The sequence below is a fragment of the Micropterus dolomieu genome, linkage group LG17, assembly GCF_021292245.1.
Source record: "Micropterus dolomieu isolate WLL.071019.BEF.003 ecotype Adirondacks linkage group LG17, ASM2129224v1, whole genome shotgun sequence".
Lineage (NCBI taxonomy): Eukaryota > Metazoa > Chordata > Actinopteri > Centrarchiformes > Centrarchidae > Micropterus > Micropterus dolomieu.
In genome coordinates this window covers 34044228-34055234 of record NC_060166.1, presented here as the reverse complement: position 1 = coordinate 34055234, position 11007 = coordinate 34044228, and the positions used below count along the sequence as shown (strand labels likewise).

The 11007-nt window shown below is 40.6% G+C and overlaps 1 protein-coding gene and 1 long non-coding RNA gene across 2 annotated transcripts in view; one reads left to right on the top strand and one right to left on the bottom strand.

Annotated features, from left to right (window-relative positions):
* Positions 1-1916: 1916 nt before the first annotated feature.
* The window catches only part of LOC123986109 (spectrin beta chain, non-erythrocytic 4-like), a 71034-nt gene continuing 61943 nt past the window's right edge, over positions 1917-11007 (bottom strand). The window contains exons 40-42 of the mRNA XM_046074200.1: positions 6959-7126; positions 4044-4086; positions 1917-3895 (exon numbers count right to left, since the gene is read on the bottom strand). Of these exons, the coding sequence (XP_045930156.1) occupies positions 3584-3895; positions 4044-4086; positions 6959-7126 (523 nt within the window). The 3' untranslated portion in view covers positions 1917-3583. The remainder of the gene's footprint in view (positions 3896-4043; positions 4087-6958; positions 7127-11007) is intronic.
* LOC123986110 lies at positions 9506-10959 on the top strand. Its single transcript, XR_006828792.1, has 3 exons — positions 9506-9759; positions 10153-10196; positions 10312-10959. It is a non-coding gene; the product is annotated as an uncharacterized LOC123986110 (long non-coding RNA).

Sequence of the window (11007 nt, the reverse complement as noted above, 5' to 3'; positions counted from 1 at the left end):
ATTCATAATCCGACAGCAGAGGACTGTACTGTGTCACTTTCCACATGGAAGATTTGCTCATTCAAAATTCACCTCTTTTAACTCTCACTTTGTTTGTTGTGTCCAACATGCATGTAAATGATTGCATTGATCTGGCATTCACACCTAATTAAGATGCATAAAGTGTGTTGAAATAAAACAAGATTAAAGAAAGTTACAGATCTCAAGACATGTTTTATGATAAACACAAACCAGACCAACAGGTCAGGACAGAATTTATAATCCTGAATAAGGTACAACCTAAAGAAAATCAGGAACCGCCAGATGTAATAAAATCTCAATATTACACTTTTAAAAAACTGAGAAAATTATAAACCTGGCAAAAATACGCTTCTGAAAAAATAAAACAAATTCTGTGTGGGATTCTTGAGCTCTACAGCCGTGGAAATTACCTGCACAAAGAGGAAGATGTAAACTTTTAAAGTCCAACTGAAATCACATTAATTAATCCCTTCTTGCAAACAAAAATAATGTCAGTATTTTTATATTATAATTTATTGTCAAAGGTATTTGGGGAAAGAAATGCTGCTTTTTGTTTCAGCAGCTGGGGGGGCGTGTCCTCGTTTGATTGACAGATGCTGGCAGGTTTAGCTTGGGCACCGGCAGCTCAGGTAAGATGCTGTGCTCTGCACAATAACGGAGGTGAGGAAGTTAACCAAATGTAAATTTACTAAACCAACCAGTAACTCTTCATCCTTTAAGTCTTTTTCTCATTTGAAAACACGTCTGATAAAGTGTAAATGGCTCATTGTTGACCCTTGTGGCTGTTGGGAAAAAACAACTTACTTAGTAAGTTACTTACTAAGTTTTTTTGTTGTGTAGCAGATTGCTGTCTTGCAGTTGGTCAGTGTGACCGTCTGCCTATGATATAACAGTGACGTAACAACAAAACAACAATTTGACTGGCTTACGGAGGCGGAGACGAATTGATGCAAAAATAGAGGGCACCATCATGAGACCAACAAATAAACATTTCTGTCTTTTGGTTTCGGATCTTTTTCTGAAAGGAGAACCTGGGACATGTTATTTACACAACAGATATGTCGCTGTAGCAGCAACTTCAGCTGGACTTTAACCGAAAGAATTAAAAACACCAGAACTGAAATAACTGTTTTCATACAGTAGCAGTGATATTGAAACAGCATTCCCATTTGAAAGGATTTAGAAAAGGATTTTAAATGTTAATCTGACCCATATCTGACCAGGACGTTCCTACCAGGTCAAAAGTAACTTTACTTCCCAAAATACTCCAGCTGCGTTTACAAGATTATTAGACCTTTCCTTTTTTTGTCCATGTTTCCCTGTCGTTTATGGCTTTGTGGTGAGTTTAGAGGAGATTTAACATAAACGGATGTGAGGATGCCGTGACAGAGGGCTGCAAAGACAAGCTTCTTTTGACGAGTGATTTCTCTCCAGGCAAAACATGCAATCTCACAACTTACAGACAGTTAACCCCTTTTTTCTGAATATTTGGTCAGTCTGATATCTTGGCTCTCGACGGTGTGTGAAGTCATTTATCCATTCCTGTCCAATTCTACACTGATGGGATGCTGATCAGGACAGTTTAATGACCTTTCTCACTCTGGAACGTGTTTCTAACCTTTGACATTTTAAACCTGCTGAGTTATAATCTTCTCTGTGTGTGCGTGTGTGTGTGTTGTGGATCGGACGTGTCTGGAAGACTGAGGTGGCGTCTGAGGGGACAAACATATTAACACGTGAAGCACACGGTAAGCACACACTAACATAAATAACCTGAGAGCTATGGAGACCCTGGGAGCGGAGAGCAGCAGCAGCAGCGCGCACACACACACACACACACACACACACACACTCACACACACACACACACACACACACACACACACACACACACACACACACACAGATATTTTTGTATAAAAAAAAGGATGCAACAGATTTGTGTGAATAAATCAAAGATAATATCAAAAGAGTATTTTGATGTTATAAGAGAATAAAAGAGTAGATGAGGCCTATTTTCAGCCCGAGGGCCTCATTCGTTAAAATCATGCCAGGTGCAGATTTTGTGCTTATGACCAAAGTCAAACATGTAATTTATGGAAAACTGATCCTGATGCTAAAAAGAGCAGATTACACCAATTTTCTATCAAAACATAAAACCTCAACAGTTACCCAAAATATGAAAGCTATATTTATTTGCTGTTTCATCTTAAACATTACTTAAAGTTAATTTAGACAACATTTTAACGAATGAGGCCCCTGGGAACCAGAATCTATCAGAATAAGTCTATTTTTTAAAATTACTTTCTGATCACTGATCCAAGAACTGTACACACGTTTGTTTTGTAAAAATAAATTAGACTTAGACTGTAGTCTTTATGTTGAACACCTGGTGATCCCTCTGTCTTGCTGAAATGTTCACTAGAGAAAGTCTTTAATCCTAAATAAATGATACATAAACGAAGAGAAGCGGTTCTGTTTGCTCTTCCTGTGCAGATTTCAACATTAACTGTAAGAAAATTTCAAGCTAATTTTGTGTGTTGTTGTGATCTTTCCTAAGGTCAAGATTTGGCTATCCTTAACATGGATGTGTTTCTATGATGTATTTCTTCTGAGCAATGATTAAAATTCTCTGTTTTCCCCTTGCATTCCTGATTGTTTTGAAGACCATCGCCCTGGTCCGCCATCTACTCTTCTCTTATCTTAAATCATCATCATCATCTTTCCACCTTCCCAGAATCAGCACAGTACTGTAGCTGTTTATCAGCGCTGATTCATCCACGGTGCGTTTGGATGAATGTGGTTTAGTGCTGTTTGGTATCAAAGTAAAACCAGTTTCAATTCCCCATTTTCTCACGACCAGACCTCAAGACGGATCGGCCAAAGTGGGGAAAACAGTTAACAAAAAGGTTTCTCTAAATTTGAACTTCTGTAAAACATTTTGGATTTTGGACACTTTTGATTTCCGAGGAGTAATAAGACATAGTGTAGGATGTCTCAACTTACAGACACACAGATAGATAGGCCTACAGTAGATAGGACTGACAGACAAGAAATACATACAGATACATCTCATAGAAAAAACAAACATGGACCAGAATGAGCTACGTTTTATCGCACTACCAGCAGTCAGTAACAGCCTTTGAGTTAACATGATGCGCGTCCCGTCTCTCTCTTGCGTTAATGCTGCCAGGGGTTCAGCAGCACGAAACTCTCTCTGAAGAAGTTCTCTTAAACAGCCACCGGGTGGGGGGGAGGGGGGGGGGGGGGGGGGGGGGGGGGGGGGGGGGCATCAGCGAGGCATCAGTGACTCTGTGTGTTCTCACAGAGACACAGAAGATAAGAGAGAGAGAGAGAGAGAAAGATGTCTCCTGCTCCAAATCCGTCCTGTCCGTCCTATGAGTGAGCCTGGGTCAATCCTTCTGTCCTGTGTGTCCATCCAAACACAACCGATTTGTTGACAGTGTTGGATGCGGAGAGACGGAGGGGGACGTTCACTACCAGTCTACGGCCCCACCTCCTATCCGGAGTTCATATGCTTCAAACCAATCCGTCACCCGGCTCACTTTTTCTTACTCGACTTTTCTGAGCGCTTCGTTTCCGACTTTCCGGCCCGATCTGACCTCTCCGACCGTTCCCCTCTCTCCCTCTCCTTCTCTCTCTCTTTCTCCCTTTCTTTTTCTGCCCGCTCAATCCGCTCGGCCCGGTCCGAGCGCTCGCCACCTCGCTCCGACCTGTTGTCCGCCTTACTGCCATCACGCCGTGTGCCCTCGTCGGTGGATGAGGTAGTTGGTTGGGGCTGACCCCATTTGGCAATCTCCTCGTGCTCTGAAATACTGGCGGTGATGTTGGTCACCCAAGCTTTGAGGTCGTCCTGCAAGGGGTGAGAGGGATCACAGACATTTACTGTTTATGTACCTGTATGCCACTGAAATGGGTCACATAACTTTAGGTATCCCTATAAAACAAAACCACTACTTCAGCTTTTTGGAGATGTAATTAGAAACACAGGAATGTCTCACCTCATCTTTTGCATGAAACAAAAACTCACTGCCGTCCTTCGTTCTGCAAAAAGAGGAGAGAACTTACAAACAGTGCAGCGCAAAACATGTTTGGTGGATAACTTAAAAAACATTTGTAAATGTAAAACATGACTCAAATGCTATTTGTGATTGATTAAAGGGACACTACTATGCAAAGGCATAGAATTCCAGTACCAATATCCGAGCAATAATTTTGATCAAAACATTTTTAATATAACCACTGCTGTCCATCAGTGTCTAGTCAATGTATTTGGTATAAAAATGTGTACCAGATCTCGTTCTCTACTAGAGTCCAATGTGTTTTGAAAGATTAGATAGAAGAAAGTGCTTGGCAATGGTCATTTTAGACCTCCAAAAGGCATTCGTTACTGTAGATCATGCCATTATACTAACCAGGTTAAGAGCTTTGGGATTTAAAAACTTAGCCATAAAATAGATTAGCTTGTAGGAGGTAGGAAACATCTGGTGGATGTGAACCCAGGCTCCTGGAATGTGGGGTCCCGCAGGGAAGTGTTTTAGGCCCATTGCTTTATTGTTATTTTTTAATGATATGAAATCTGGCTGCTGATGCCATCATTTTCTATGCAGATGATTCTGCATAATTTGTAAAAAGTCCTGATTTCAGAATTAATTCATGTCAGACATCACAAATTAAACTGGTGCAGTCGATCCTTACACTTCCATCTAGGACACATCTTCTTCCAGCTCATTTTATCAGCCTTAGATGATTGAGAGTGGAAGAGAGAGTTGTGCAGATTAAAATGTGTCTAACTCACAGGATTGTTCATAATGATATTCCAAAGTACCCATGCAACTACTTTACCAGGATTAGAGAATACTATAATTACGGCACAAGTACAACTGGTTTGGTTGTCTTCAGTTTCAAGAGCTGTTTGAGGAAGATACCTTCTTGTACTCAGCTGCCATTCTGTGGGATGGGCTACCAATGAGCATTAAGATGATCAACTCTTATTAGCTTATATTGGTATTTTTATAGATTAACATTGCTGTAGATTGTATTTTAATTGATCTCTCTCTTCAAATGAAATTATGTATTTTTAGAAGCTGCTAACAGCCCATTGCTGCCTTTTCATGATGCTCCTACCACATACCTCCCCCAAAAGGACCACAACAAGCCTTTGGGCTTTATTGTGTTTTTAACCTTTTGATTACTAGTATATCTGGGGCATCTCTGACTGGGGGGCCCCCATTCATCATGAGCTGAACTCAAAGATCTAAGACTTTCTCTATGCACACAAAAGGCCTATTTCTCTCAAATATTGCTCATAAATCTGTCATAATCTGTTAGTGAGCACTTTGCCGAGATAATCCATCCACCTCACAGGTGTGGTATATCAAAATGCTGATCAGACAGCATTGGTATTGCACAATTTTACTAATTTTATATTAATTTTTCATGCTCTTATCTTGTTTTTTTGTATTATTCTTTACACTTGTTAAAGCACTTTGTAACTTGTTTTTGAAAAGTGCTCTACAGATAAGGATTATTATTATTATTATAAGTGTGCCTTAGGCTGGCCACAATAAAAGGCCACTCGAAAATGTGCAGTTCCATCACACAGCACAATGCCACAGATGTCGCAAGTTTTGAAGGAGCATGCAATTGGCATGCTGACAGAAGGAATGACCACCAGAGCTGTTGCCCGTGAACTAAATGCTCATTTCTCTATCATAAGCCGTCTCCAAAGGCGTTTCAAAAGTGTTGCGTTTATATTTTGGTCAGTGTATATACCAATCAACAGGCAGACAAACACAGAAGGAGAACAAGGTTGGGTGGTAGAGAGCTTAGGCCTAGTTGCAGCAGACTTTGTAAAGGCCCACCACCACGACTCATAAACGTCTCTGGCACTACTCAAGCAGGATGACATCACCAAAACTGCCCAATCAAAGTCAGTCTGTATGACTTCATGTTAACTCCTCTTGGTTTGGTTTGTACCAAGTCAGTGTTAACATAAACCAGACAAAAACCTTGGTCAGGATCAAATGTACGGAACTAAGGTATGGGTCAAGCGGCAAAAACATTTCCCATAATGCAGCTCAATATATCTTTCATTACAGCCTCTGTGCCTGGTGAATGTCTTTAAACTCCACACCTCATGTTTGTGTGGAAGGCTTTCCATTAATCATTTGTAGTCACCAAGGCCAATTTGAGATATCCGTTATATAACCATTAGTTTTTTTTTAGCCTCTGTAAAAGGACCCTCCAGAACAACTGAAGTGATTATTTTACTTTGTTGAGAGGCTGAGAAGTACTCCTCGTGACTAGTAAACTAAATGTGATGAATAATGTCATTGGAGTGCCTCTTTACACAACAACTTGAAATGTTTTACTGAACAATATCAAACTGAGAACCAGAAATTTAGCATTGTTATTGAGTACAAAAGTGTATTAAAATAATAACTAAAACTGACATTTAAATATTTTCCTGTGACTGCTGACTTTGGTACACTATTAACTGTCCTTGTGTAGTTACTTCCAAAACCTAACTACATTATTAGCTTGTGCGCTACTGAGGAAACTAATTTGCCAATTGTAAAAAACGCACATTTAGCACTGTAGGAAATAGGATTAGCTAAATGATAGTGAACTGTGACTGCCCTTTCCAAAGGTCAACTCAGTCAAGACTAGTTCTCATGAGTCAAAGATCAAAGTTGAGCTAGATGTGAATGCTCCACATGGATTTGTTGTGGCGAGTGATCACACTGATTGAATCTGGTGCCATATTATGCTGTCACAAAAGATGGTGTGTCTGGGAAAACTGATGACAAAATCTGTGATGAGTTTAATAATTAACTCAGTTCTGCAAAAACATTACTGTGCCTAAAAAGTACAAAACAAAACAGTAAGTACGAGAATGAAAACAGCTCCTTACTTGAGCGTGAAGACGTTCTTCTTCTTCTTGTAGCCGTTGGTGACGTCGCAGTGGCAGTGGGAGAGGTTGAGCAGCGGCTCGTTGTTGTAGGGCGTGGTAGTGTTCTTGGCGTCCTTGTAGAAACCCATCTCCCCTTTGTTCAGCACGCAGTACAGGTTGACCCATGACCTGCTGTGGTGTGGGAAGGCGGGAGGTTTGAGGGAAGGGAGAGTGGAGGAGGAGAGGAAGTGGAGGGGAGGAGTACGGGGGAAGGCGGGGAGGTGGTGGTTGGGTAGGGGGGAGATGGGAGGAGTCAGGAAGAGCTGCAGAGTCGCTCTCGCTAAGCTAACACCCCACTCACCTGACCAGAGCAGACAGGTAGGTAGGCGGGATGGACCGGCGCCAAGAAGGGAGGAGGAAACACACTGCTGAACAAACACAGACGAAAGGACGGACAGACGGACGGACGGACGGAGGAGGTTGGGATGGAGGGATGGGGAGGGAGGCTACGTACAGTTTGTGTGTCTCTGTGTGTGGGGCTCATATATGACTTACCTTGGAGGAGACGAGAGGAGCAGCCAGTAGCACCGAGGAAGAGAGGAGAAAAGAGGGAGAGTTTGGTTAAATGGCATTTTGGCAACAACACAGCTTATACGACAAACTCCTAGTCATGCTTCTTTTCCCTCTGTGAGCGTGTTTACATGCACACAGCATTCCAATTAATAGCTTACATCCAATATATAGGTGTTATTCAGAGCAATGTGTCTGTGTGCAGCTTAATATCCCGAAATACGTCTGTGAAGACAATCTGATCTCAGACAGGAGAACACTAACAGTGCATGTGATAAGGTGTCTACTCTACTAATATTAGCAGTACCATCCATTATGGTTACACTGCAAAGACGTTTTGAGCTTAAGAAAAAATTACGTCTTGGCCGTGGAAAAGAAGAAGATGTAAATGAAAAAACAATAATCAGAGACACCAATGTCAGGAATTTCCTAACCATACACAGAGAATCTTTATTTTATCTTAAAGAAGAAGTTTAAAATCTCATCTTATGTTGGAACACACAGCAAGTTGACCTTGAGTCAAGAATTTTGTTTTTTGTCAACGAATATTTTTCAGGTATTCCACAACAAGAAGTGCTATCTAAAGGCCCTTTTATTTTTGTTTATTTATTTATTTACCAGGGACAATGCACATTATACAACATTGCGGTTAGACTTAAATGTAAACGAACCATACAGTTAGCTAAAAAGCAGATTTTCATCCGTAGTCCCTGAGCAGGTTCTGTTTAATTAGTGCCCAATATTGTCAGTACACTGCTTCAACAAGTACTGCAAGAGAAATACAATATATTATAATACATTACAAAAGTGATAGAAGTCTACAAAAACAAATTAGTGCCAAATATCGTTGCGGTTTTGGTTAACAATAAGTCAATAAGAGAAGATTGTCCCAGATGGCCCCGTGAGGCAACTTCATACTGCTGCTACAACTGACTGAAGCAAGACTGCGCTTGCCCTCTTTCTCACAAACTCCTCTTTTTGATGCATAGGAGTGATGGCTGTGTGGTCAAAGCGTGTTTATTTTTTTTCTTACGTTTTCAAGACACAAGAGCAGATGGTGACCTGACTTGCATCTGGGTTTGTTTTTTCATTTGACATCGTAGCAATAGGATTCACCGGGCTTTCATCGCACCATCTGACACGCCTCAAAATGGATATCACACAGTCTGACACAGACTGCGACCACAATTTTATTAGACCCATCTAGAAAATGCAACAAACTGAGATGTTGTTCTTGCACAGTGTGCACCATATATCTAGTACGAGCTGCAGCTGCTGAATTCAAACAAAATAATACTTTTTTATCTATGTTATTCAGGTTTTACTGTCCTTTACAGTAGTATATATTAATATGGACAGAGAACATCAGTAACAGGTTTCTGCTTTTCAGAAAGACTGGTGAAAGAAACTCTCAATTAGAAACTGAATAATGACAGCTCTAAGTTGACAGATTTTAAACCTATTATTATCCACAATATGCAGTTAGTTTTTTATTCAGTTCATCAGGGTAATATAAGAGTGCACACCATTCATATGCACCATTTCCTATAATAAGGAACACTTGGTTATCCTGAATAATATCAGAATATTAATGTGCACATAAACATACTCGGTGCCTCGTCATGTAACAGAGACAGGTTGAATCTCAATCCTCCCCCACAGCTGTATCCTCTATTTCTCAGTATTGATTGAAGGAAAAGGCCTGTGGGCCCACCCTAAAGATCTTCACCTCCAATCAAAGCTGAATGTTAAACAAAAAGAGAGCATACAATAAGCCAAATGAGGAGCTTGGAGATTCACACTTGTCCAGATTTAAGCCATTCAGGATTATGCTTTACCTTGCCATGTACATAACAGGGCATGTACATATGAGACATTCATCCATTGCCTTGAGTGGCCACGTGAGTGGGACTCATCCATAGCTGGAAGGGGATGAGCTTTTAGCTGTGCGTGGTCAGCCCAGCCACTAGAGGGCAGTGCAGAGAGAGACTTTGCCGTTGGTGTCTCTCTGGAGGAAGCAGGGCGGTCATCTGTGGAGGCCAGGTAGTGTGTGTGTGTGTGTATAGGCTAAGTGACTGGACACAAGGCAGTGTACGCCATCAACAGCTCCATCAACCTCCACGCCCACAGCATTCATCTGCCAGCCACTCAGTCTACTAGCCAGCCAACCATTTCTGTTTTGCCTTATTCTGTGGGCTTGTGTTAGATCAGGAGGCATACGTAAGCATCATGCATGATGTTTTTCACATGCGGTAAGATTTCTGCAGGTTGTTGTTTTAATTCATGTAACTGTTGTCTTCATATTCTGATCCTGATGATCAGAGATGACATAGATCAAATATTCAGAAGCTCCAGCCTGATATGAGAATAATGCAGTGTCTGAAGCGTGTCCTGGTACCTCTATCAATGACATACTCTCATGTTTAGATTTCTGCCATTGTATAGCTGCAATTTCTTAATTGTGGATGAAACCAGCTAACAAACTAGCAGTGCCACTGAATAATCTAATTGTAGCAATGTATTATAGTATTATAGTATATATAGTTTATAGTATATTTTAAGGTATCATAATAGATTATGATGGATTGATAACATAATTCTTAAATTATCAACTGTCAAGCACTGTGATTTCTGTTTTCAAACAGCTCTTACTACATTTTGGAAGCGAACAACACTATATTTTTAACTGGTAAGAGAGCGAAGACGAAGCTAAACAACAAATAGTGATATTCTCCACTGCTAACCTTGTCCATTGAATTGCAATCTTAATAATGTGACTTTCTGTGTATTTCTGTCAATTTCAGGAAACAGTAAGATGACAGAGGCTGACAAAAGAACCCTTATTTCCGCTTACCGCGAACTTTTTCTTATGTGTTATTTAGTAAACAAAATAGGTAAAAATTAAAATGTCATTACATCCCTTGAATCTAAACATGTGCAAACCTTAATGTATGCATGCTTCTTAAGACATACAGTTCGTCTGCTGAGAAAATCCAAAGCTTAGCTGAGCATTGCCTATATGATGTTGAACCACTCGCCGGGGCAACCAATGAGGCATCGTGTGTCATCTACGTCGGTGACAGTCATGCATCTGTTCAACATGTCAGACACAGTGTCAGCGTGGTGGGTGAGCTTGTTAGCTTAGCATGCTAGAGTCATGCCCCTGTCATCATTGTTGAATAAGTAAATGGCGGGGCGGAGATGTCACGAGAAACAGACAGCGGAGCTATGACGTGTGCTGCATTCAACATGAGTCAAATAGTATTTGAAAATACTTTCTTGAAGGATGGGATTTGCAACAATTGAGAGAAAAGAGCAGAACGTTTAGATTTAGCAACAGGCAGAAGTCCAGTTGGGATCATTTTATATGAAAAATAACTTACTTCACAATATGTTAATTGCTCTTTTGTGGTAAATCGCACCCATCTCATAATTAAACTGCAAACATTACTTCCAAGTACTATTTGACCATGCAAATTTCCTAAAGTCTGATACTCATG